Source organism: Camelina sativa, chromosome 11 (genome assembly GCF_000633955.1).
Source record: "Camelina sativa cultivar DH55 chromosome 11, Cs, whole genome shotgun sequence".
NCBI classification, from domain to species: Eukaryota; Viridiplantae; Streptophyta; class Magnoliopsida; order Brassicales; family Brassicaceae; genus Camelina; species Camelina sativa.
Window position 1 is genome coordinate 16166045 of NC_025695.1, and position 26023 is coordinate 16192067.

The window sequence follows — 26023 nt, forward strand, 5'->3', positions numbered from 1 at the left end:
CCCCCCCCCCCCCCCCAATTATAATAACAACCGCAAAAACTCAGAAACCCAGAAGAACCCTAAGACTACTCACGTAAAAATTAAAGTGATTAGAGAGAGCAAACGAGAGAGAGCGAGAGAGATTACAGGAGCAGTAGGAGAAGATACGGAGACAGGAGCCGGTGGAGATGTTGAATCGGAAGTGGTTTGGTCCGCCATTATCTATAGATTTTAAAGAGTCAACAAAGTTCACAGGCGAAGACGAAGAAGAAGACGAGAGATTTGGTAAAGTGAGAAGAAACAAACATGAGAGAGAGACCTTATTAGTAGTAGTGATGTCGTTGCTCAGACCAGACGCTCAAATTTTCAAAATACAAAAATTTACAATAAAAAATAATAATTTTACTTTTATCTGATATGATAGGTTGTTGTTGTTGTTATTCCCGAGACTTGGTCTTGTTCTTGTTCATCCGATCTAATATGGCTTTTCGTTTTGTTTTGTATTTTTAATATGTCGAAGTTAGTCGGTAGTTTGGGTAATCAATGAGTTCATGTTGTTTAAGAGGAGGGGAAAGAAATTGTTTATAGAGGATTACAGAAGAGAAAGAAAAGAAAGCGAAAAACAGAAAAAATGAACAAACGAGTTCTCCCGTCAGGTCAGACACAAATTCTCCCGTCATTATTGTTATTAGTCCACCAACTCAAAAAGCCCAGCTTCTCCAATCCAAGTCTCTATCATCTCTCCTTGGCCTCTTGTTACATCCACCTTCCATTTCCATATCCTGTTGGTGACGACGGTGGTGCCGGCGGTAGTGAGTCTTCTGGTGTCTGCAGTCTATAACCGTACGGTTCATATCCTTGGAGGCTCGGTGATGGTGGTATGTAGTTGAAATGATCAATGGCTTGCTCCGCTGTCACAGTTTCATAGACAGGTATTAGAAAGTAATCATCACTGCCTGGTCCAACGGCAACTGCATAGTAAGGTATGGGAAGAAGATCATCGCTCGGTCCAACGGCTTGGTGGCTCAGGCAGCCTAGGAAACTCAATCGGCACTTCTGGTGGAGCCAAAGGTAGATGCTCCATTTGCGGTGATGAAGGATGACTTGGTGGCTCAGGCAGCCTAGGAAACTCAATCGACACTTCTGGTGGAGCCAAAGGTAGATGCTCCATTTGCGGTGATGGAGGATCAGCTGGTGTCTCATCTTCCGAATTTTGATTAACCATCACTGGTGAATCCGATTTAAACTTGTACTGAAAGTTCAAAAATCCTGCTTGTTTTCCAGACAGAGTTCTCACCTCACGATTCATCAGTTTCATCTCCTGATTGTTACTGCCACTGCTAATTGGCGGCGAGATTGAATTCAGAAGCTCAAGTAACGGAATGCCAACTCTTCCGATTTCTTTGTTGCCTAGGATTCGACGAGAAATTAATCTCATGACAAGTGTCAAACGACCATCACGGACTAACCTCTCGTTGACGGAAAATTTGAGAGCTTGATTCCAAATCGGGTTAGACCCACCAGAGCGATCGACAATAGTTTTCGCCTTTTGTTTCTTCTGGGTGTTTTCGTCACGAATGTTGATTTTGGCGTAAACGTCCATCTTTGTGATGAAATTGACATTCAGAAGGCTATTTGCGGAATTGATTTTGAGCTCTAGAGTTAGTTTCGCCATAACTGTAACGTGAGTGTAACATCAACTCTACAGATGTGAGCTTATAATGTAAAAGAAAACGATATAATAAACTAAATATCGAAAAATATATTCAAATGGAAATCTAAAAGATTTAGTCATTACATACTTGGAAAAAAATTTCAGAAATACATTGCATCCAAATGAAATTTTGGAACCCACTTTTTCCCATAAATATACAATTTTCTTTAGTATATGTAGCATAGATATACTAATATTGAAACTGTAACTGTAAGTCTGTAAGTATACAATCATGACTCATTTGACATGGGAAAAGATTTATTAGTTTCAAAAAAATATTTTATTTTGCAGTATCAAAAAAAAGTAATCTTATCAAATGCAAAGACCATCTTTAGAAAAGAATCTGATACAATTATATAGTGAAATAAATAAAATAATAATTAGTTGTGTTTTAGCTAATCTTAAATCCTAACACGTCTCTGCATTTCAAGTTTCTATCCGCTTAAATTTACTAAAACCAATGTGGGTAATTGGTTAGGCTGCAAAAAGTCTTAGAGGTTTTAACTTTTAAGCCCAATTGTAACAATTGTCTCTTACAAATATCTAGTTTTTACATAATAAATTTTTATTATTTTTTCATATTTTTTTTTCTAAAAAATATTATTTTGAGGTTTTAAAGACTGCATGTTTTCTTCTTACATAAAACTAGGTAGTAATCTGTGCTACTGCACGGGCAAAATATTTTCATATAATTTTAAGTATTTGTACAATATTGGAATGAAATCCAAATATCATATTTCAATTTGGTTTTAATTTGGATTATTACACATATATAACATAGACGTATCTACTTTGGAAGCGAAATACGTCTCTTCCCGTCCTGTCCCGTTTTATAATTTCCCATCCCGTCTCCTCTCGTTTTGTCTCCTCTCGTCTCATATCCATCAGAATTTTTCTGTCTTATGTTTGTTCTCTTTTAAATAATTATTCGTTAGACAATATTTTTAATAGAGATTAGGTAAGAAATTTAGACGGGATACCCGAATTCTTTTTGAATATTTTATTTTCATTTATTTAGTTGAAATTATCCAAAAAGAATTACAATTTTAAAAAACTCTAACTGCTTTTAAAAAATACCAAAATTCTTAAAGTACCTGTTCCAAAGTGGCTAGTTACTTCACAAAATATATCAAGTCTCTATTTGAATATTTAATTTACCTTTAGTTAGTAAAAAGTATAATTTGCAAAAAATTTCAAATATATTTTTTGTATGGAATAGTTAGTAATCTATTTAATAATCAATAATTGTGTTGTTTATATAGGAAATGGTGATTAGTAATATTTAACCCGTGAGATGTGGCACAACAAATTGTTTTGTACATAATCATTTTAAATATATATAATATTTTAATATGAATGGTGTTAACAAAATAATAAAATGACGATTATCTGCACCAAATTAATAATATTTTAAAATTCTATCAATATCGACCCAAACCGTCTTGCCATATACCCAACGACGGACCTAGTAAGAAGTTAGGAGGTTCAGTTGACCTCCCTAATATTTAAAATTTGTGTTTTAAATTCTCCATTTAGATATTTAATTTACAGTTAGTTAGTAAAAAATATAATTCACAAAAACTCTCAAAATATTTTCAAAAATACTCCAATTTTTTTTGTGTGGAATAGTTTATAATTTATTTGAAAATCGATAGTTATGTTGTTTATATAGGAAATGGTGATTAGTTGACGTAGTATTTAACCCGTGGGATATGGCACAACAATTTCTTTTTACTACATAATCATAATTTAATCATTTTAAATATGTACAATATTTTAATATTTATGGTGTTAATAAAATAATAAAATGATGATTATCTTTGTTATAACACCAAATTAATAAATATTTTAAAATTCTATCAATATCGACCTAAACCGTCTCGCCATATAACAAACAATGGACCTAGTAAAATGTTAGGAGGGTCTGGTGACCTCCCTAATATTTAAAATTATCAAAATACATGTCTTAAAGTAGTTCCTTATTTATAACATAGTCAATTCTTACCCAAATTAGTTAAAGTTTAAGAAATTTAATGATATGAAATTGAACTATAATATTATCTTCATAATAACCAAACACAACTAGTATTTTTTTCACGTGTATATTAAACTAATCAAAATATTTTTCTCATTTTGTTTAAGGGTGTTAAACCAAATATCGTATTTCAATATAGATTTAATTGGATTATTGCATGTATATAACCTAGACGTATCTATTTTGAAACGGAAAACATATTTTATGCCCATAACTTTACTCTTTTAAATAATTTCTCGTTAGACAATATTTTTTAAAAAAGTTTGGCTAAAAATGTAGATACATAGAATCTGCATTTGAATATTTAATTTTTATATAGTTAGTAGATCATAATTCTAAAAAACTCTCAAAATATTCATCTTAAAGTAGTTCTTTACATGTCATATAGTCCCGTCCTATCCCATCATGTCCATTTCACACCGCCAAAAAATTTTGTGTTCCATAACTATCTTTGAAATAATTACCTTTTAGACAATATTTATTAAAACATTTTGGGTAAGAAATTCTCAAAAACTTCCAAATTATTTTCAAAGATATAAAAAATTCTAAAAATAAACGTCTCAAAGTAATTTGTTACTGTCATATTTATTTTTTTAATATGAATCTGTTAATTGCAAAACTTATAAGATTTATTTTAGGACTATTTATATTTTATATTTAAATGTTGAAACTATCCATATCTATAACAAAATATATGGTTGAAAAATATCTAATTAATGTTTGTTAGTCAAAAGAAAAATCTTTGATTCCTAATTCCCACAATAACCAAAACGTTGTGTTTAAATATAAATTAATATTTATTTCCTTAACTACAAATTCCGCAAATTCCATTAAATGCGAATTTGTTTTTAAAATTAATTTTCAAGCGAGAAAAAAAAATTAATTTTCAATGTTAGAGTATACTTTGTTCATTACTCGAATTACCTGTTTTAGTTAGCATATATTATTTTGTCCTAATACTGAAAATAGACCGGACTTTAATCAAAGTTGAATTATGGTTTCTGAAATTATATATATTCAATAAATAAATTAAATTACTTCAAAAAACAACGACAAAAGATTTATTTGGTCAATTAATAAACCCTTTTAAGTAATAAAATTTTAATTATATAATATTAGTATTTTTCATAAAAATTAATTGGCCACTCATTTAAGGTATTTTGTCAATATTTTGGTGTATATGTGAAATTGTTAAGTCATAAGCTCATAATTCTTTGTCTGTATTTTATAAATATAATTATGATTATACATCAATTTTTTTTGTTTCACTTGAGTTTGGTTTATCGGAGTGAAACACCGTAATTATGATTATAGGTGTCAATATAACAAATTTGACGGCATTTGTTAGGCTTAGCCTCTATGTTTTGGCAGAGTATTCATGTCTGTGACAATTATCTCCATTCTCATTAGTTTTAGTGAATTTTTGATGACAGTTCAGAAATTTTAAAAAGGTTTTGAGACAACAATATTAACAGACACGGCAAGAAGAAAAACAGGATAATAAACTAATAGATTGTTCTCCATGAATTTCACAAATCAATAGAAATCGATTCGTCATTATTTCCATCAAATGATCTGATCATTCTCCTGCAACGCTTACCGTTAGATCCTTGCTTTAAGCCAAAGGCAGTCAAAATTCTTGGCAAATCTATTGCATCGATACCCATCTCTGTTTGATGTCTTCTTGCTTCACTTTCTCCAAGCTTGGCACTTTCTCTTCAAACAGATTAGAAAGCTCCTTGAACTGTGTCGTTTGAAACCCCTCGCTTCACGGATCAGCGAGAAGGCCTAAGCTCTTCATCACCATCACTACTAGGCCTGGACATAAAAATCGTACCCGAATACCCAATCCGGAATCCAACCCGAAAAATCGGGTTCGGGTTGGGTACGGGTTTGTCTATAAAACTCTATTGAGTTCTATTTTCTAATACCCGTGGATTCGGGTTAGGATCGAGTAATACCCGGTACCCGTTTGGGTACCCATTAAACCCGAACATATAAACATATTTATAATATTTATCATTAATATAATGCAATTACCCCAAAATTATAATCATAATTTTGAATATTTCATTTAGTTTTATACCTAAATATCAAAAATAATCAAAATATCTAAAATATTTAGTTATATAAGTCAAAATTTATCTAAATTTATTTAAATTTAATTATATTTTTTCGGGTACCTGGTAGTTCGGGTACTAATCAGGTTCTAAAATTTGTAACACAAACCGATCCGAACCCGATAGTACCCAAACCGAACCGAACCCATATATCTAAAAATACCCAATGGGTTCTATTTTCTAAACCCGTTTACCCGAACCCGAATGGGTAATACCCGAACCCGAACGGGTTACCCGAATGCCCAGCCTCACTACATATTCTCTGAAAAGACCATCATCATCATCATCATCATAATCTTCGCCTTTGATCGAAGTTTGAAAGTCGAGATCTTTGCTCTTCTTCTCAGAAACACATTGTTGGTGCTGAAGAAGAGGCCAGAACTTGGAGACAAATGCTTGAGCAAAAAAAAACCATCTGAAAAGACAGATGACAAAGAGTTGATCAGACCAAACAAAGGGAAAGAAAAAGAAGTGAACTGGTTGCATTTTGACAATGAACTCTTATTCTCCATGGTTATAAAGCTATAAAAATGGTTCTCAGTCATAACTTGATAAAAATGAACTCTTCTACTCTATGGTTAATCAATTTTTGCCACCGAGTTGAAAAATTGACTGAAGAAACATTTCTAATAAAAGAAAAAGAGATAGTAATTACTAATCTTTGTATTTGAGACATATGCTCACTAATAAAGTGATTAGAAAAGATGGAGAATATGTACTAACTTACAATTTTAAGTTGAAACGATGTTTCAGTCCAAGAACTGAGGTGTCGTCGAGCAAATGTGGTATCTCCAGTCATTCTAAACCTATTTGGATCTTTAAATTACAGAAGAAAAAAAATAATTTAACAAATTTCATCAAATAAGAAATTAGTGATATGTATTGCATGTAGTTTAGTAGTAGAAAATACAGAATCTGACCGTTTGCTGCTAGATACTCTAAAAGCAAACATGTATTACGTCTATAAAAGTTTATATGTAAACGATAGACTCAATTTGATAAAACATAGTAAAAAAATTATGTTATAATCCATGATACATTTATGAATTTTGCACTTGTTTTATCGAAGGCGATTTGACTAATGAGATTCTTTTCTCAATTAGCCACATCAAAGAACTGTAAAAGTAGTCGCTGAAAACTACCTAGGACCGGACCCTCACAAACGTAGACATTTATTAAATTCTCTATTGCCTAAAGTAAGTCAGTTTTGAAAAAAGTCAGAAGATGAGATTTTTTTACCCATAGCCCAGTTCTCAGGCTTCTGCAGGTGTTCAACCTTGAAGCAGATTGCAGCAGAAAGATTTGGGATGAGCAACCTGCAAAAGAGGGAAAGACGCCTCAATACAACTAAACAAAAGGACATCTTGTTAAGAGAATAATCAAAAGCAGATATAAAGATTGATTGTAAACTGACCTTTCTCCACCAAAAACATAGACACCACAAGTTCCGGTAGGTGTTGACTCATCTTCATAATACTGGACCTGGATAGGTAATAAACTGTCTATTTTCCCGATGTTATGGACTTAAAGCAGAACCAAACACCAATAACTAATAAACCTAAAGAAGACTCACATTGACACCAGCTACTGTAGCATCATCCTTCATTCCCTCTCTGTATTTGTCCTCTCCAATGGATTCATGTAACTGGTTGCCCCAGAAGTTTGAAGGATCCACTGCAGTAATCAAATAAATTGTAAGGTTAAGCAAAAAGGGACTAACATTTAAAAGTAAGTATGAGGATAAGGTTTAACAATCGTTTACCTGGGCCACTTTGATGGAGTAATGGGTAGCACCTGAAAACCCAAACCAAATCAAGAAGATATCACAAATTCTTCTAATAATTCACATAAACACTTTTAATTTCTCACAAAAATAGGGCTTGAGCATCATACCCAACATCTCAGTCATATTTGTTCTTTTTTTCTTTGGTGTCTCAGCCAAACACTTCATAGAGGAAGAATCACCCAGTGTCTCACATAAGAAGACCACCAAATCAGCGACCTGAAAATTTAAGAAAGCTAAAGGATCTTAAAGATCAATATAAACAATTTGATTCTGTAAAAATTCAATGATTATATTAGATCGAATGGAAAGGGTCATAGAAATTTGCAGAATTGGAGAACTAAAAAGCTGAAAAACTCACAGTTGCTAGTATCTTTGTCAATCTCATCATGAGTCCTCCCTGAAAACAAATTAACAATGATTAAAATTTAGTTAAAGATTTGTCTATCAGCAACAAAGATAATGGTCATTCCTGCAACAAAGTGAAAAGATCAAATGATCATCAAACAAAACAAAAATTGAACGAAGTCATAGAGAGTAAAATTCACAATTGAACATAATTACGTCCCATTCTTTTTGATCCTTGATTCCCTCAAGTGGTTAGTTTACTATTATTTACCACAGGAATTGTTCTCTGATTGCCACAACAAAAATTAGTCAAAAAAGATTTATCACTTACCAAGAGAAATACACGTATGAATCCATTAATCTTATAAATATCACATCACGAATAATACCGGTTTGATTTGGGAAAAACAATTGTCTATACTTAAAAGCAAAGGTCAACAACAACTTAGTACACACACGCATGCAACAATCTGAAAAATAATATACATGAACCAAAACAAATCAAGATTCAGTCAAAAAATTCCAATTAAACTTGGTTTAAATCATTAGATATAGATTTCAAATCCAAACTTAAAAGAGTAAAAACAAAAAAAAAAACCTTAGTAGATACACGACTATCCTTCTTACAAAGTGTAGCACTTTGCCTTTTATATCTTTTTAAAAATCTAGAAATAAAACAACATCACAGAGTAAATGTATATTGCACATGTCATGGAATCAAACAGTACATCATGTTACAAAACCCATGGAATAATGATTGTGAACCATCGCCAATATAATATTCTATTTGAAACTAAGAAAACCAAGTTAAAGTAGGTGTAATAACATGCATATGCTCTTGCAATTCCCAAAAACCCATTGCATACGAAAACATTCCAACGTGTGATTAAGAAAATTGTTGGCCGTGAAAAATACAAAAAAACTGAAACAAACATATCAAATTAAGTGCGATAGAAGAAGGAGAGATTTACAGAAGCGTATGTAGGCTAAAGGCTGGACTCATGTTCGGAGTCGATCTCTTCTTCTTCCTCAAATTGATCACCAAATCATCTCAGATCTCTTTACTACTATCTCCTCCTCTCTTTCTCACAGTCACTGCCTCTTTACTGGGACATCAAAGCATCTGATCTGCGATATCGATATTGAGAAAACCACATAAATGATAGGAAAATAACAGATTTGAAATGTTGTTTAGATTACCCGGATGTTTTTTTTTATTCTACTTGGAATCATTCTTACGCCAACTGCTTCAAATCTGTTCTTTAGATTTCTTCATCAGGATAAATTAAGCCTTCCAAATCGAAATTTTGGTTTAGGCTTCTACTTGCGAAATTTCGTGCCCAGATCTCCCGAGATTCCTCAAATCAAGAAGCCAGCCGCTTATTGCATCGAGAGTTTTTAAAATTCTACTTCTAAGAGATGAAAAAATAAAAGAGGTTTGAGAGAAGAGCGTAAACACGAAGAACGATATAAGGTTCAACATAGGATTTTTTTGGAGGTAATCAAAAAAAAAAAACCTGAAGGGTTGAAATGTCGCTGTGGGAATTTGATGCGAGGGATCCTCTTCAAACCTTGAACTACGTTCATCTTCTTCTTTCTCTCCATCTTTCGCTTTCGTCCGGAGTTAGTAGTACCCAAAGGAGAATGTTTTAGACGGCGACAGAGAGCACAGAGAGAGAAAAACTTTTTTAGGTTTTTAAATTAACGGTTATGATCAAAGTCAACCAACGGTGAAGATTAAATAATAAGATCCGAAAACAATATTACCGGGTCATTTTAGATCCGCGTCTTTATCCGTTTATCAGAGACATAAAATTTCGGTTTTACCCTTTTTTAAATTGATTAAATTAATCATAACTCCAATGGCATACTTTTATAATTTTTTACAAAATAAAAATTTATTAGTTAATAATAATAGGGATATTATATGTAAAAAAAATATAACTATAAATAATTTATAATTACGACCTAACTCATCATCCACTATATCATGTAAAAATATAATGTTTCCAACTAAGATGGTTGTAAAAAATTTATGATGTATCTTTGTTTTTTTTTTTTTTTTTTTTTTTTTTTTTTTTTTTTTTTTTTGCTACAATTTTAGTTACGACTATTATTTGTTTTTGTTGATTGGCCACTACTTTGTTAGTCACAAATTATGGGATTGATACAACATTTACAACAATTTATATTAAAGAAAAATAAAACGTTAATTTCCTTTCCATGGAAAATCATTTTTTTTTTTTGGACAAAACAAATTCACTGATATCAAAATTGTTAGAAAATCTTCCAAAACAAATAATTACATAAGCATCATATACTAAATATAATATAAAACTAAAATGTGAATTTGACAAAAAAATTCTCAAACTCTTACTGGCTAAGAGATTATATTAAACTATTATTTTCCTCATGTATAAAATAATTAATAAACCTCTCTAAAACAAAAAGTTTTTCTTGACTATCTTCTCTTTGTATTTCGAGAAGAGAATCTTGAAGATGTAGGAATATATTAATTCATGAAATGAGTAAAAAAGTGTAAAGAAAAATAAAATAAAAATGGAGTAAAGTTATTAAGTGAGTGAACACGGGAAAATTACTTGTTCCTTTGCTCCAAAGGTAAAGAATCAAAGCTCTCTCTCTCTCTCTGCCTGAGCCAACTCGGTGGCGCGACTCAATGGGTCAGGAATCGTTTATCTACAGCTTCGTCGCCAGAGGCACTATGATCCTCGCCGAGTATACAGAGTTCACCGGTAATTTCCCGTCTATTGCTTCTCAGTGTCTCCAGAAGCTTCCTTCCTCCAGCAGCAGCAAGTTCACTTACAACTGCGATCACCATACCTTCAATTTCCTCGTCGAAGATGGCTACGGTTTGTCATTCTCTAATCCTGTCTCTCGTGGAATGAACAATAACATTGTCTTGTTTTTTTAAAAATTGCTCTTTTTGGTTGAACCCAGTATGGATCTATAGCTAAAGCTTTTTATGCATCAATATGAATCTTAGGGGCGTTGAAGGATCTTTGTATATTGGTTTCGTCTTACTTGTTGATTCAGCACTGTTATGTATATTGGTTTCATTAAGATTTGTAAAAAAATGATTCCTTTTTGCTGATTTGGTTTGGTTTCCACTTGGAAAATACTACTGTGGCTAAGCACACATATCTAAGCTTGATAGATCTCTGTGGACTTTGTTGTCTTTAAGTCTTTTGCGTGTTTGGTGGTAGTTTGTATGTACTATCTATTTGTGTTTCTATTTTTGGTGTGTTGTATGGTGGTGAGCGCTTTTGCATTATGATTCCTATATTTGGAGATACCTTTATGTGATGCAGATTGGAGATGTTTGTATCAGTCTTTCTATAAGGTATCAGTTAATGGTTTTAGAGATGAAAAGATTCCATCTTTGGCATGCATGAGGCAGGATTTGACTGTATAGTGTTGCTCCCTGAACTGGAATCTTCTTCTTTAGCACTTATCTATGGGTTTAAAAGTTCTTAGACAGTGGTTATTTAGCATTACTATTCAAGTATATTCTACTTGTTGTTACTCTTGTTGTGTTAAACAGTGATAAATCATATTGGGTTCTCTATTTGCGGGGTGTCCTTTGAGTTTATAGAAACTGTTTACTGTTTTGCGTCGTTAGCAATGTTATGAGGAGAACTAGTTCTTCTTGAAATGATGTTCTACTTATATCTTGCGGAAACATAAGTATATATGTTGTTCATTTCACTTGTACAATGTTTCTTGAAATTGACTTATGTCTTTGTTATGCTTCTTCAGCATATTGTGTTGTGGCGAAAGATTCTCTTAGCAAGCAAATCTCGATCGCGTTTCTGGAACGTGTGAAAGCTGATTTCAAGAAGAGATATGGAGGTGGAAAAGCAAGCACAGCTATCGCCAAAAGTCTGAACAAGGATTTCGGGTACCTAAATTTCCATTTTTTAATTGAAGAAAAAATTCGATAGTATAATGAACACAAGTGAGAGATTTTAGACCCTTGACGAAAGTGGTAACAAAAAATTTTGCAGGCCGGTGATGAAAGAACACATGAAGTATATTGTTGACCATGCAGAGGAGATTGAAAAACTAATAAAAGTCAAGGCTCAAGTTTCAGAAGTTAAAAGTATAATGTTGGAGAACATTGACAAGGTATTTGCTAATGATGACTCTCATAGTTTTTTTATCTCATTCTTCTCTTATGTCTTTCTGCACACTTAGACTATCAATCATTTCTCCTTTGCTTTTACCTTTTACAATGATGTCTCTGTGAAAAAGCCATTACACAATGTTGGAATGTTGCCTTAAAGCAGAGACAATTCACTGTTCATTTACGCATAATAATAATACTTAACCAATATTTTTTTTTATCTATAGGCAATTGACAGAGGGGAAAATCTAACTGTTCTTACTGACAAGACCGAGAATCTTCGTTCTCAGGTAGTTAGCACACTTGACCTTTAAATAGCTAATCTTCTCTGACATAGCATATCTTTAACATAAGTGTATTTGAACCTTTATAGGCGCAGGAGTACAAGAAACAAGGAACACAGGTGAGGAGGAAATTGTGGTACCAGAACATGAAGATAAAACTTGTGGTTCTTGGGATCTTGCTACTACTTGTTCTCATTATCTGGATTTCAGTTTGTCACGGTTTCAATTGCACCGATTGAAGACACAACAAAATACTCAGTATGCGATGGTTAGAGCCTTCCGCGGAAACGGCCACAGAGACAAAAAAAAGTCTCCGGTAGAGAGATAGGAGAGAGAGGGGGGCAACAAAACAGTACCATATCTATATTGCAAGGTTTTGACTTTGAATGTTGTATTATATGTAAGTGTGTGTGTTCTTTCGTTGGATTAACAAAAATATGGTGTAGGTTAACAAATACAATATGTACCGTTTAGAGCTTCTATGTTGCGTAACTAAAAAACAGTGAGGATGTCTTAAAGTAAGAAAAAGAACATATGGTCGATGTAGTAAACTTAAAACGCAAAAAGGAAATGCGCCCACCGTGGGTCTCGAACCCACGACCACAAGGTTAAGAGCCTTGCGCTCTACCAACTGAGCTAGACGGGCTTTGTGAACACCATATTAAGTATATAACCCCTAGAAAACTTGTTTCTAGACACAACTCATCTTTGCATCAAAGACCGGAAGACAACTGTAAAATTGCAGGAATAAGTGAAAATATCAATCCGTATACTTAGCATATAAATATATTCGTTAGAAATCCTGATTTCTAGACATTTCTTTGGTCCTGTATTTGAGCTTTGCAGATGAAAAACCGTAATGTTTGAAATTTTCATTGTCTACAACATCATCAAGATTTTTCAGGAAGAGTTATGCAATGTGTGTCTCAGTAAGATCTCAGGTCGTAATTATTGGCTCAAGCATCTGCTCACCACATTATTTGGCGATAGTACACAAGCCTATAGATACTTCAACAGACACAGTAGTAGCTTAAAAGTGAAAATCAGCTTACATATTCGAAACGTCACATATATCTGTAAAACTTTAGCCTTTAGATACTCGGTTTCAGGAAGATCGAGACTTTCATTGATCCAGCACCATGTTGGGCAAAATTTGTAATGATTCATACTGGTATACAAAGTACAAAACTAACAGATAGTTCTATGGGCCTATTAAGTTCAAGGATCAAGGTTTCAAGCTTGTGAACAATTTCAAGCTTTACGGACCAATAAAATCAAAGCAAAAGCAAGCAGTTTCCAACACAAATCTTAATCATCAGCTTACCGAATTGATAATTAGCGTATGTATGTGAGCGTTTACATACCCAAAAACACTCACAAAAACATCAACAACACCTTAAAACAGATTCATAAAAATGGAGACTTTCCATAGTTTCAACAAAACTTGTAACAACCGCTACATACCTTATAACTTAGAACAAGCAGAATCAAGCTACTGAGTTCAAGACCCGACTAACATAAACTTAAAACAAACATTTCCAACAAAGACAAGCCCTTTAAAAACCCCTCAAAGCTCATCTTCATCCCTCAAATACTCTCCAATATCAGCCTGATGAAGCACAACAATACCATTGGGATCCAATTTCCTACAATCCTGCGTACTCTTAGCCGCAATACCAAACCCTAACGGAACATCAGACATAGAGAACACAACAACACCATCTCCAGGAACAATACTATCAGTAATCCTCCCTAACCCTCCTTTCAACACATGGTTCCCGTAAAGGAAAGACATCTCCGAAGTGGGTTTGAGCCATACCTTGTGTTTAGCATTCGCCGCCAAGATATTGAGCGACATAATCGTCAGATGGAAGCTACCGGCGTGGGTGTACTTGCCGATGCAGGTTCCGAGAGAGACTAGGTTTTTCCTGGAGATGTTCGTGGCTCGCTTCACGAGCGCGTCGCTGACGTAGTAGACTCTGTTCTTCTGGAGGCGGAAGCAGTAGCTTCCGGGTGTTGATTCGGGTCCTTCGTCTGATGGGTTCTCGACGATCTTCTTGAGGTTGTTGCCCACGAATTTGAAGAGCTTCTCAAAGACGACGGTCGTCTCGGTCTCGTCTAAAGGTCGCATCTTTGGGGGAAGAGAGAGAGTAAACTGAATTTGGAGAAGAAGGAGAAGAAGAAGCTCTCTGTTTCTAAGAGGGATTGTATTTTCTAGGGTTTTAGGGATTTAGTACCAAAACCTAATGCGGCCGATGAGTTATGTTTTGTAATTTATAATTTGGTTCTTCTGTTTTAGAAATATGTATTATCATTCCAACCCTTGAATTCTTTCATATTTCATTTTTATCTAACAAACTTTATTAAACCATATTATAAGGATGATAACTCGTAAAAATCGTATCATACATTTAAAACATCTAAAATTAGTTTACTTGATTTTATGCAAATACTATCTTTGACATTCCTTCTTTTGCTTCACTTAGGAATACTGTATATGATTGGTCAAGAAAAATATTTGTTTGAGCATTTTCTGCCTCAGTGGTCAAGAAAAATTCAAAAAGCATCCAAATTTAGGAGGTAAATGATTATGCACCAAATCATGAACTTTAAATCAACATAAGATCAATGTTTTATACCCCATAATATTTTTTCAATGACATTGCTCAAAGATGATATGGCATAATTTAGTGGAAAAATTAAAATATATTAGGTGTTTATCCGCGCTACGCCGCGAGTTTTCTTTTATTTTATTTTTGTTCTTTTTATCATTTAAATGTCATATTTTGATGATTTGATCATTGTAATCTCTAGTTTTCTTATCATTCACTAATGCAATTGAAATTAAGGTATGAACAACTACTCTTTATATTGAAATATTTTTCTAGCTAGCAACCTTTTCAACAATATTATTTACACAAAATGCACATCATAAAATTAGTTTATAAAGACATAAACCTTTAATAAAATAAAAGTCATAAACCAAAGCAATTTGCCACGCAATTAGCTTACTGAGCAATGTTGATTTTATTAAAAAAAAAAAAAAATCTCTACATCAATCTTGAGTGATATTTTCCTTTAGAGCCCAACCCTTCTTCTTCATCACAACATCTCTATATAATATGAAAAATTTCAAATTTAATTAATGATGATTTTTACAATTAAATATAGACAATGATGAATGAATCATTAACCTTTGGAATGGATGAGGAAAATAGGCTATAGTTTTAAAGTTAACATTAATTATTGACATGCAGCAGATGCTGAAATGATGATGTGACACTCATATAGAGAGAGTTAGCCAACTTTCATATAGTTGCTTTTTTGTTCTTTTTATCATTTCAAATGTCATGTTTTGATGATTTGATCATTGTAATTTCTATTTTTCTTATCATTCACTAATGCAATTGAAATTAACGTAAGAACAACTACTCTATATTGAAATATTTTTCTAACTAGCAATATTTTCAACAATATCACTCACACAAAAGACACATCATAAAATTCGTTTATAACCTTGTTTCACTGGAAAAGAGAGAAGCTTTGTTAGATCTTATAGAGACATAAATCTTTAACAAAACAAAAATCATGAACAAAGCAATTTGCCTCACAGTTAGCTTACTGAGCAATGTTGATTTTATTAAAAAAAAATTAATGTCTGCATCAATCTTGAGTTATATTCTCCTTTAGAGCCCAACCCTTCCTTTTCATCACAACATCTCTACATAAGATAAAAAGTTCAACTTTAGTTAATGATGATTTTTACAATTAAATATAGACAATGATGAATGAATCATTAACCTTTGGAATGAAAAATGAAAAAGGCTATATGTTTCGAAGTTAACATTAATTATGGTCATTTGGCAGATGCTGGAATGATGATATATGTGGCACTCATATGGAAGGTTTAAAACAACATATGTCAAACTGCATTCAATATATATGATTTTTATATTTTGGCTCACATCTTTAAAATTACTTCTTTTTATTTTTCTGTTTGAAACAAAAAAGTTTAAAACAATATTCCTTATCTGGTTAAAGCCTAGCTAGTCTACCATTTAAAACAAACTGTAAAATACAAATTGTTAAAACAATCAAGAAATAATTAATTTTACACTGAAAGATGAAAGAAAGTATAAAAGAAGAAAATCTTAAATCATTAATTATATATATATATATACATATTATGAAAATAGAGGAAGTACAAATTATAAAAATGATTTTCAGTTTTATAAAATAAGATAATTCTAATATATTCCCTTTGTTATTTAATTCTACGTTTTTAGTTTTGCTATAAATGATATGTACATATAACGAAAAATCAACCGGCCAAGGTGCAACCACGAAATTTCTCATTAAACTCCGTTATTTGAAAATCTTACAGAATTTTCTTTCTGGATATAGAAAACGGCAAATACTATTAATATTTATTTTATATCTGAAAATCATTCTTTCATATCTGAAAATCTTACATAATCTTAATGATATTTCTATTTATAAAATACCACAGGCCATTGTACACTATATACGCAACGCAATCATGGCCATGCCCCATGTGGCTTCAACCACCGCCACAACACATATATAATAAAGAGCAATTAAAAGAGATAAAGATCATTACATTTGGTAAAAGAGATATAAAAGAAGAATGGAAGAATTGGACATAGTGATTGTTGGAGGTGGCATTGCTGGTCTTGCAACTTCACTTGCTCTTCACAGGTTCACTATTTTCTCATCGTCCCTTTCTCGATTATATATACATGCATATACATATTATAGTCTAATTATTAGTGCATCATATAATTATAAAGGAAGGGTATAAAGAGCGTTGTGTTGGAGAGATCAGAGTCCGTAAGATCAGAAGGAGCAGCGTTTGGTATTCAGACTAATGGCTGGCTTGCTCTTGAACAACTCGGTGTTGCTGATAAGCTTCGTCTTAATTCTCTTCCAATTCCTCAGTACGTATAGATAAAGATTTATGGTTTAAGTATATGGTTCTAAGTTTAAGGTGTTGCTAATGATTTTTCTTGTGCGGAACTAAAACAGGATAAGAGATGTTTTGATCGAAAAAGGGATCAAGCGAAGAGAATCGGTCGGACCAGCGTCGTATGGAGAAGTAAGAGGTGTAATAAGGAATGATTTGGTCCGAGCTTTGGCTGATGCTCTTCCTCGTCGAACTCTCCGTCTTGGTTGCCAAATTATGTCGGTCAAACTCGACGAAACAACGTCATTTCCTATTGTACACGTTCGAAACGGAGACCCTATTAAAGCAAAGGTATGTCAAGAAACCTTAGATTTTTTTTTTTGGTCATAAATTTTGTATTTTAATCAATTATTGAGTTCTTTGTTCAAAAAAAAAAAATCAATTATTGAGACTAGCTAGTGGATTTGATTAGTCGACAGTGTCGTTTTTGAAAGTCGTAACCGGAACTATAAAACGTGTTTTGGTACATCCACTACTGCGTGTGTGTGTTTTAAATAGTGTTATTGACAGCAACATGTTTAGCATGAAATGGTTTTTTATAGCTGGTACTAATGTACTTTCTTTTAATTTAGTTTTGTACTTTCTTTTAACTTAGGTTTTGATTGGCTGTGACGGATCAAATTCTATAGTCTCTAGATTTCTAGGACTGAACCCAACTAAACCACTTGGTGCTCGGGCGGTCAGGGGGTTCACAAATTACCCGGAAGGTCATGGATTTCGGCAAGAGTTTATAAGAATCAAGATGGACAACGTCGTAAGCGGCCGACTTCCTATAACTCACAAACTCGTCTTCTGGTTTGTTGTTCTGCTAAATTGTCCACAAGGTAACTAATATATATAGCTCATGGTACAACTCATATTATATTGCTCTATCGTTTTTTTTTTCCGAAAATTATATGAATTTGAACAGAAATAATTACACAAGAATTACATACAGTACATATATACTGAATATAATAATAATTTATATAGAAAACATTATATAATCATCATTCGTTTTAATTGAACAACTGAAATTATTTATTTAATGAAGAAAAATAATAATGAAAAAATTACAAATACTTTATATATAGCTGAATGAACATGAAAGTATCTATTAACAATTATTGTTTTCAGTTTAAAACTTTAAAGTAGATTTAATGAAATAATTTCAATCTCGGATTTTAGAAAAATCAATTACTGACTAGTTGGTGTATTTCATTTAGTAAAATCTAAGATTTAATTTACTATATGATTATTCTTGTTTAGGTTGTTCTTTTTTTAAATATAACTGGGGCTCAACTGGCTTAAACCAAACTAGTCACTAGACACTAGCTGGCTAGGCCTTCTTAATAGATGATGTTCCATGATCATTGACGTATATATGATGAATTTTGTTATAGAATTAGAGTCCAACTTCTTAACAAATCAAGAAGACATTGCAATATTGGCACTAGCATCGGTAGGCGAATTCTCGGAAGATTGGAAAGAGATGGTGAAGAACTGCGATATGGTCTCTTTATATATCAGCCGTTTAAGGTATCGTGCTCCGTGGGACGTTATGTCGGGTAAATTCCGACGCGGTACTGTGATAGTTGCCGGAGACAGTATGCACCTGATGGGTCCATTCTTAGGGCAAGGAACTTCAGCTGCGCTAGAGGACGGTGTCGTCTTGGCTAGATGCTTGTGGAGGAAGTTAGGTCAAAACAGTGTGAATAATAATGTCTCTTCGTCCTCTTCAAGGATGCAACTCGAAGAAGCGATTGATGAGTATGTTAAAGAAAGAAGAGGGAGACTTGTGGGACTCTCGACACAGACATATCTTACCGGTTGTTTGATTGAAGCCTCGTCTCCGGTAAGGAAGATCTTGCTTGTAGTTTTATTAATGATTCTGTTTCGTGATCAAATTGGTCACACTCGATATGATTGTGGCCGTTTATAAAATTTATCATACTTATGTACGGTTTAAATACGAGAGATGGTCGGTTGCAAATGTGTTATGTTTTTCTTCTTTCTCTTTTTGTTCGAATGTTATTGGCACAAAATCACTAATGATATGAATCTTTCTCACTAGTGAAAGACAGAAGAAATTCCAATAAAAACCATTTTAGTAAGAATTATTATTTATTAAAATAGCATTCTTGAGGCTCGTCCCCTGCAAAATATTATTCTCAAAACAAACACGTTTCAGCCAATAATTCTAGTTTTTTTATAGTTACTTTTAACAAATATTTGTTTCTTATGCTTCATTTCCATAAACACTAGAGATCAAGAAAAGGCCCAATATTTTTACATGGAAAGAAAAATATAATTCTCTTATTTTCTCAACATTTTAAACTACTGGTTATCGAAAAAGTGAATTTTCGGTATTTATTATAATTTGTAGAAAGGTAAAGATGAAGGTCAAATTGTCCAATATAACCTACTAAGAATGTGAAGATGAATCAACTAAAGCAATAGAGCTAAGAGTAGTCCTGCTCTCTTTTATGTTCCGAGTAATTAAAGATATGTTCGATTTTTGGTATATAATCGTTTCCCATTTTTAATAAACAAAAAAGTTATCGTGGAAGATTGATTTCGATTACTTAGATATATATTAGGAGAAAAGGACAAGTACACATATTGTATACAACTTGTCTAGTTGTTTATCCAAAAGATGGATTAATGTAAGTAGCGTCATGGCTTGCGTCAACGGTCAAGGGGTTACATGATAACAGTAGCACATGTTTGACTCGCGATGACCCACCACCACACTCACGTAAATTGATTGCCTCCCAAGTAATTAATTGTCTAAACTAAAAGTCTTCGCTCCTTCTCTTCTCTATATAAAAATAAAAAAAGACTATACTATATACACATTCACACAACTTAAAACAAAAACTTTAGATCTGAAAATTTATCAGCTCTCAAATGGAAGAAGTCGGAATTGTTATCATCGGCGGTGGAATCGCTGGTCTTGCCACTTCCCTTGCTCTTCACAGGTTTGTTATTATTATTATTATTATTTTATATTGAAAATCAAATTTATTAACTAGATACATGTAATTTAAATATTTGGGTATATTGTTGGAAATGCAGGAAAGGAATAAAGAGTGTGGTGTTGGAGAGAGCAGAGAAAGTGAGATCAGAAGGAGCTGGAATTGGAACACTCACCAATGGTTGGAGAGCTCTTGATCAACTTGGTGTCGGTCAACGTCTTCGTCTCACTTCTCTTCTTATTCACAAGTAATTGTTAATCTTTTTAAAAATCTTGATCACAAGTTCACAAATTTGGTTAAAAATTCATATTTACTTAAAATCTTTCTTGGATATGTGAACAGGGCACGGACCATGTTGATTGAAAATGGGGAAAAACGAGAATTTGTTTTAACCATCAAGTACCTCCTAATTATCCTCCTTAACTCTATCATTTATATAAATATTTGTTGTAAGTTTCATTACTGATTCGAATATTTAATATTTGGAATTAAACAGAGATGAAGCTCGTTGTATTAAAAGGAACGATCTTGTTGAGGCCTTAGCCGATGCTCTACCTGAAGGAACCATCCGGTTTGGTTCCCGAATTGTTTCTATAAAAGAGGACCAAACTACGTCGTTTCCCGTCGTTCAGTTATTCAATGGAACGATGATCAAAGCCAAGGTACATACTTTTTATTTTTTTGGTCATAGCAATTAGCAAAGATTAGCCTTTAATTGTTTGAAACGAAGTTTTTTTACATTTGCGTTTTGCATTTACGATATATATATATATATATATATATATATTCATGTGATTTTTAGAAGATGTTGATATGCTTATTAGTTATAATTATTAAGGTTTCAATTTTTTGTTCACGTTCACGTTAGCCATCTATGTTTACATTTTTGTTTCTAATTAATTAACCCACTCCTTAACTATTTAGAACAAAAAAAATTATGTTCATTTGTAAAAGTAAATATCAAACACAAACGGAAGGTTCTCCATTTGTTTCCGTTTGTATTTTTATATAGTCTAATGTTTTGCTTCTCTCTCGTAGGTCTTGATTGGATGCGACGGTGCAAATTCGGTCGTTAGTGACTACCTGAACTTAGGCCCCAAAAAGGCGTTTTCTAGTCGTGCGGTGAGAGGGTTTACTACTTACCCAAATGGCCATGGTTTTCCACAAGAGTTACTAAGGATAAAGAAAGGAAACATCTTAATCGGAAGGCTTCCTTTAAACGAGAATCAACTCTTTTGGTTTCTGGTGCATATGCAAGACAATGATCAAAAAGTCAAAGATCAAGAATCGATCGCGAATCTGTGTCTAAAATGGGTGGATGAATTGTTTGAAGACTGGAAAGAAATGGTGAAAACATGCGACGTAGATTCATTGTCATTGACACACTTAAGGTACCGAGCGCCGTCAGAAATCATGTTCGGGAAATTTCGACGTGGGACCGTGACAGTAGCCGGCTATGCAATGCACGTGATGGGTCCGTTCTTGGGACAAGGCGGCTCGGCGGCGCTAGAGGATGCTGTCGTTCTAGCTAGATGTCTAGCTAGGAATGTTGGTCCGGACCACGGAGACTTGTTAGAGGATTGTCCGATGAGAAGTATTGAAGAAGCTATTGATGAGTATGTGAAGGAACGTCGGATGAGATTACTCGGGCTTTCCATGCAAACTTATTTGACCGGACGTTTGCTACAAACGCCATCAAATGTTGTGAGACTAATTTTTATAGTTTTGTTGGTACTATTGTTTGGCCGTGATCAGATTCGTCATACTCAATATGATTGCGGCCGTCTCTAGAGATTTGACAGTCACTTTGTAATCTTTCGTGTGCTTTAATTTTTGCGTGTTTCTTTCTTATAAAATATTTCTTTCTCAATTTAAGAATGACCATACCGAAGAAATAATATACACAATGAATCTAGTCTTTTGCAAATGCAATTTATCAACATGGTAATGATAACAAATAATGGTAAAAACCGAAGAAAAAATATACACAATGCTTTCTCTCGGTAAGCTTTTTCACTAACATTTTGTAAATCTGTTATGATCGACATATTTTATATCATTCACCCAAAACAAAAACTCCACATTTTCTGTGGTAGAATATTTTTTGTGTCGATGACTTTGAAAATCTGTTTTGTAAGAGCTTGATCTTTGTATGGAATCGCAGATTCCAAATGATCTTCACCCTCCAAAAACCACATACATTGTTGCTGACACATTAACACCAATAGCTGAAGATATTAACCATCATTTTTAGCGATCAAGAGTACTTATTCACTCAATAAATCTACTTTGAATCATCCAAAAAATAGTGAATATTACTTTTGGTTTTGTTTGGTCCGAAAACTCTTAGTAAAAAGTCTATAAAACCCCAAAATAATTGCTTTAAAAATGAAAACAAATCATGAACAAAAATAGCTAAATTAAGGCCGTAAAAGTTTTAAGTTTTTATCACGACAACTGTCCTAATAGGCTTTAAAAACTGTGAAAGGTGTTACAGCCCAACCAATCACCTTCATTGAGTTTAGCAAATTTAACCAATATCAAGATATATAGAGATGTCTTAGAATTTAAGACTCCCCTAAACTTAACCATTTTTCATTATTGACTGTGTCTTGCTGTATCTGATTTTTGCAATTAATTAAAAAAAAAGCCTATAAAATCCCCCAAAATAATTGCTTTAAAAATGAAAACAAATCATGAACAAAAATTAAATAGCTAAATTAAGGCAGTAAAAGTTTTAGGTTTTTAACACGACAACTGTCCTATTAGGCTTTAAAAACTGTGAAAGGTTATACAGCCCAACCAATCACCTTCATTGAGTTTAACCAATATCAAGATATATAGAGAGGTGTCAGAATTTAAGACTCCCCTAAACTTAACCAATTTTCATTATTGCCTGTCTAGCTGTATCTGATTTTCTCATTTAATTTATATATTAAATTTTCTTTTTTGACATAATAAAATGTAAAGTTTCATTGAAACTAATAAATTTTTCCTGATGAGTCATATTTTAATACTTCCATACAGGTATATCTACTACATGTAGTAATGAAAATTATATACATATGGTATAAAATGGTGTTTTTTTTTTTTTCCACATGGTATAAAATGGGTTTTCAACTTTTAATAGTTCATTGTGATGCACTGTATTTCTTAAATTTTTGGCTTTTTGAAGACAAATTTTTATCTCCTATTTACATAATTTTTAAGATTAGATTATTTAATTTCCTATATGTAGTTTATCTTATCGTTTTGGTTTTACATTATATATAAGTTGAACTTACAAAGTTAACAACAGTTAAAGTTCTCATTATAGTCATGGCAAATCTAACTCTAGAACTCAACATTAGATCTGCAAGCAACCTTGTAAATGTCAATCTCATCACAAAGATGAACGTTTACGTCAACATCACCCTTCATGGCGAAAATGCCCGAAAGAAACAAAAGGCAAAAACCAATGTCGATCGCTCCCGTGGATCTAACCCGGTTTGGTATCACCCAGTCAAATTTTCTGTCAATGAGAGATTGGTGTATGATGATCGTTTGACACTCGTCATGCGACTGATATCTCGTGGATACCTAGGTAACAAAGATATCGGAAGAGTTACCATCCCATTACTTGAACTTTTGAATTCAGTTAAGCCGCCAACTAACGATGCTGGTAATAGTCAAGAGATGAAACTGATGATTTATCAGGTGAGAACCCCGTCAGGTAAACGGTCAGGCACTTTAACTTTCTCATACCGGTTTAAACCAGATTTACCGGCGATCATTAACCAGAGGTCTGTAGACAAGGCAGCTTATCCACAACCGTCTCAAATCTCACATCCACCAGAATCGCCAATTCAGTTTCCTAAGTTGTCTCAGCCGCCGTATTTTCTAAAACATCCTTTTGCTTCCGGATCAAGCAAGGGTCATCTTCCAATATCCTACGGTGCTGTGGAGACGGAGGAATCTGGTAAATCTAAGAGCCACGCGCCACCACCAGCTAGTCACCAAGGATATGGACGGTACGGTTATGCGTCGCCGTCATCGGTGGGATATGGATACGCAAGTCCGTCGTATCAGCACCCGAAGGAGACTGGCCTTGGAATTGGAATTGGATTGGGAGCTGGGCTTTTGGGTGGGCTGGTGATGGGAGATATAGTGTCTGATGTCGCAAACTGCTTTGATGATTAATTTGTTTTCTCTAAACTATTAAAAAAATATTTATGGTGTCTTCTATATTTTGTTTTGCTTTTCATTTTTATTGGTATGTATTAATTAAAAAAGAAGTGAGAGAATATAGGGAAGACTTGATAAATGACAAAAAAAAAAAAAAAAATTTGGTTTAACTACTACATGTTGTTGTAAACTAGAGAAATCGAAGTAGGTTTTCTCTTGTCTTATTTTTATTAATCTAATCGAGAGTTACATATATATAGTGAAGGCAAAGCCCAAATACATTAAGACTTAGTAAACCGACATAGACGAAGGAGGTGGCCGATGGGCCTTATGGTCTTGGACGTACATGGGCCGTGTATGGACCGTGTATGGACCGTGTATGGACCGGTTATGGAAGATCCACTCCAAGTGTTTTACAACACTCCCCCTTGGATGACATAACCGTGCCGATGCTAGGAAGAATCTCTATAATGCGCTTGGGGGTGCTGCCTCATTAAAACCTTACCAGGAAAACCCATTAGGACAAAACCATGGTGAAGGAAAAAGAGTACAACACGCATTACTCCCCCTGTTCCAAGCATCCCTAGAAGTCCTTAAGTCTCCGCATCCCAATCTGGTGCGTGAGCTTCTTGAATGTTGATGTCGGCAATGACTTGGTGAAGAGATCGGCTGAGTTGTCGCAGGATTGAACTTGTACCACTTGAACTTCTCCGGCCTTTTGTAGTTCATGTGTGAAGAAGAACTTGGGTAGAATATGCTTTGTCCGATCTCCCTTGATATATCCTTCCTTGAGCTGTGCCATGCAAGCCGTATTGTCCTCATATATAACTGTTGCTTCCTTATCGTCGGCCATGCCACAATCTGTCCTGATATGTTGAATCATCGATCTCAACCAAACACATTCACGGCTGGCTTCGTGAATTGCTAGAATTTCCGCGTGATTAGATGAAATGGCCACAATGCTTTGCTTCATAGAACGCCACGAAATTGCGGTACCATCGTGAGTAAACACATAGCCAGTTTGAGACCTTGAATTATGTGGATCCGATAAGTAACCTGCATCAGCAAAACTAACTAAACCTTCCTTGTTATGGTTAGTATAATATAAACCCAAATCTGTCGTCCCTTGTAGGTAACGCAACACATGTTTAATACCGTTCCAGTGCCTTTGGGTCGGACAGGAGCTAAATCTAGCTAGGAGGTTCACGGCAAAACATATGTCTGGTCTAGTGTGACTAGTCAAGAACATTAATGCTCCTATAACACTGAGGTATGACACTTCAGGACCGAGAATTTCTTCATCGTCCTTCTTTGGACCAAATGGATCTTTATCCAAATCAAGGCTCCTTACAACCATTGGGCTAGTCAATGGGTGAGCTTGGTTCATATTAAATCTCTTGAGTACCTTTTCAGTATATGCCATTGGATTCACAAGGATTCCATCATTTATGTACTCAAGCTGCAACCCCAAACAAAATTTAGTCTTGCCTAGGTCTTTCATCTCGAATTCT

At 33.7% G+C, this 26023-nt stretch overlaps 7 protein-coding genes, 1 long non-coding RNA gene and 1 other non-coding gene across 14 annotated transcripts in view; 4 read left to right on the top strand and 5 right to left on the bottom strand.

Annotated features, from left to right (window-relative positions):
- Nucleotides 1–558, bottom strand: part of LOC104723564 — a 2736-nt gene extending 2178 nt beyond the window's left edge. Inside the window, exon 1 of the mRNA XM_019231570.1 lies at nt 127–558. Within this exon, the coding sequence (XP_019087115.1) occupies nt 127–198 (72 nt within the window). The 5' untranslated portion in view covers nt 199–558. The remainder of the gene's footprint in view (nt 1–126) is intronic.
- Nucleotides 736–1654, bottom strand: LOC104728028 (protein SRC2-like). The gene is made up of 2 exons (XM_019231870.1): nt 994–1654; nt 736–890 (listed from the first exon to the last, which is right to left on the bottom strand). The coding sequence occupies exons 1-2, from the start codon at nt 1652–1654 to the stop codon at nt 736–738; spliced, it is 816 nt and encodes a 271-aa protein (XP_019087415.1).
- Nucleotides 6019–9671, bottom strand: LOC104723565. 6 transcript variants are annotated; one of them, XR_002033869.1, is made up of 11 exons: nt 9497–9671; nt 9180–9358; nt 8951–9107; nt 7993–8031; nt 7742–7850; nt 7611–7642; nt 7422–7522; nt 7263–7330; nt 7088–7164; nt 6576–6664; nt 6019–6263 (listed from the first exon to the last, which is right to left on the bottom strand). It is a non-coding gene; the product is annotated as an uncharacterized LOC104723565 (long non-coding RNA). The 6 variants fall into 6 exon arrangements; XR_757374.2 differs by having other exon boundaries at nt 9219–9391; XR_757375.2 differs by having other exon boundaries at nt 9203–9391.
- LOC104723566 (vesicle-associated membrane protein 724) lies at nt 10570–12909 on the top strand. The gene is made up of 5 exons (XM_010441947.2): nt 10570–10849; nt 11757–11898; nt 12005–12125; nt 12351–12413; nt 12497–12909. Exons 1-5 carry the CDS (start codon nt 10657–10659, stop codon nt 12644–12646), a joined length of 669 nt encoding a protein of 222 aa, XP_010440249.1. The 5' UTR covers nt 10570–10656; the 3' UTR covers nt 12647–12909.
- On the bottom strand, nt 12981–13053 carry TRNAK-CUU. The gene has a single exon. It is a non-coding gene; the product is annotated as a tRNA-Lys (tRNA).
- Nucleotides 13699–14655, bottom strand: LOC104723567 (60S ribosome subunit biogenesis protein NIP7 homolog). The gene has a single exon (XM_010441948.2). It carries the CDS (start codon nt 14536–14538, stop codon nt 13975–13977), a length of 564 nt encoding a protein of 187 aa, XP_010440250.1. The 5' UTR covers nt 14539–14655; the 3' UTR covers nt 13699–13974.
- LOC104723568 (FAD-dependent monooxygenase andE-like) lies at nt 16927–19440 on the top strand. Its single transcript, XM_010441949.2, has 5 exons — nt 16927–17126; nt 17219–17365; nt 17454–17682; nt 17987–18215; nt 18774–19440. The coding sequence occupies exons 1-5, from the start codon at nt 17056–17058 to the stop codon at nt 19310–19312; spliced, it is 1215 nt and encodes a 404-aa protein (XP_010440251.1). The 5' UTR covers nt 16927–17055; the 3' UTR covers nt 19313–19440.
- LOC104723571 (FAD-dependent urate hydroxylase-like) lies at nt 20191–22218 on the top strand. The gene is made up of 5 exons (XM_010441950.2): nt 20191–20351; nt 20449–20595; nt 20691–20747; nt 20845–21010; nt 21387–22218. Exons 1-5 carry the CDS (start codon nt 20281–20283, stop codon nt 22137–22139), a joined length of 1194 nt encoding a protein of 397 aa, XP_010440252.1. The 5' UTR covers nt 20191–20280; the 3' UTR covers nt 22140–22218.
- Nucleotides 23667–24527, top strand: LOC104728029 (protein SRC2-like). Its single transcript, XM_010447071.1, has one exon. It carries the CDS (start codon nt 23667–23669, stop codon nt 24525–24527), a length of 861 nt encoding a protein of 286 aa, XP_010445373.1.

Coding starts and splice junctions, on each gene's coding strand:
- LOC104728028 (XM_019231870.1), bottom strand. CDS start 1,654: ATGGCGAAACTAACTCTAGAGCTCAAAATCAATTCCGCAAATAGCCTT. Junction 891..993: donor GCTGCCTGAGCCACCAAGCC/GTTGGACCGAGC, acceptor AAACTGTGACAG/CGGAGCAAGCCATTGATCAT.
- LOC104723566 (XM_010441947.2), top strand. CDS start 10,657: ATGGGTCAGGAATCGTTTATCTACAGCTTCGTCGCCAGAGGCACTATG. Junction 12,126..12,350: donor TGTTGGAGAACATTGACAAG/GTATTTGCTAAT, acceptor TTTTATCTATAG/GCAATTGACAGAGGGGAAAA. Junction 12,414..12,496: donor CCGAGAATCTTCGTTCTCAG/GTAGTTAGCACA, acceptor GAACCTTTATAG/GCGCAGGAGTACAAGAAACA.
- LOC104723567 (XM_010441948.2), bottom strand. CDS start 14,538: ATGCGACCTTTAGACGAGACCGAGACGACCGTCGTCTTTGAGAAGCTC.
- LOC104723568 (XM_010441949.2), top strand. CDS start 17,056: ATGGAAGAATTGGACATAGTGATTGTTGGAGGTGGCATTGCTGGTCTT. Junction 17,127..17,218: donor ACTTCACTTGCTCTTCACAG/GTTCACTATTTT, acceptor ATAATTATAAAG/GAAGGGTATAAAGAGCGTTG. Junction 18,216..18,773: donor TCTGCTAAATTGTCCACAAG/GTAACTAATATA, acceptor ATTTTGTTATAG/AATTAGAGTCCAACTTCTTA.
- LOC104723571 (XM_010441950.2), top strand. CDS start 20,281: ATGGAAGAAGTCGGAATTGTTATCATCGGCGGTGGAATCGCTGGTCTT. Junction 20,352..20,448: donor ACTTCCCTTGCTCTTCACAG/GTTTGTTATTAT, acceptor TTGGAAATGCAG/GAAAGGAATAAAGAGTGTGG. Junction 20,596..20,690: donor ACTTCTCTTCTTATTCACAA/GTAATTGTTAAT, acceptor ATATGTGAACAG/GGCACGGACCATGTTGATTG.
- LOC104728029 (XM_010447071.1), top strand. CDS start 23,667: ATGGCAAATCTAACTCTAGAACTCAACATTAGATCTGCAAGCAACCTT.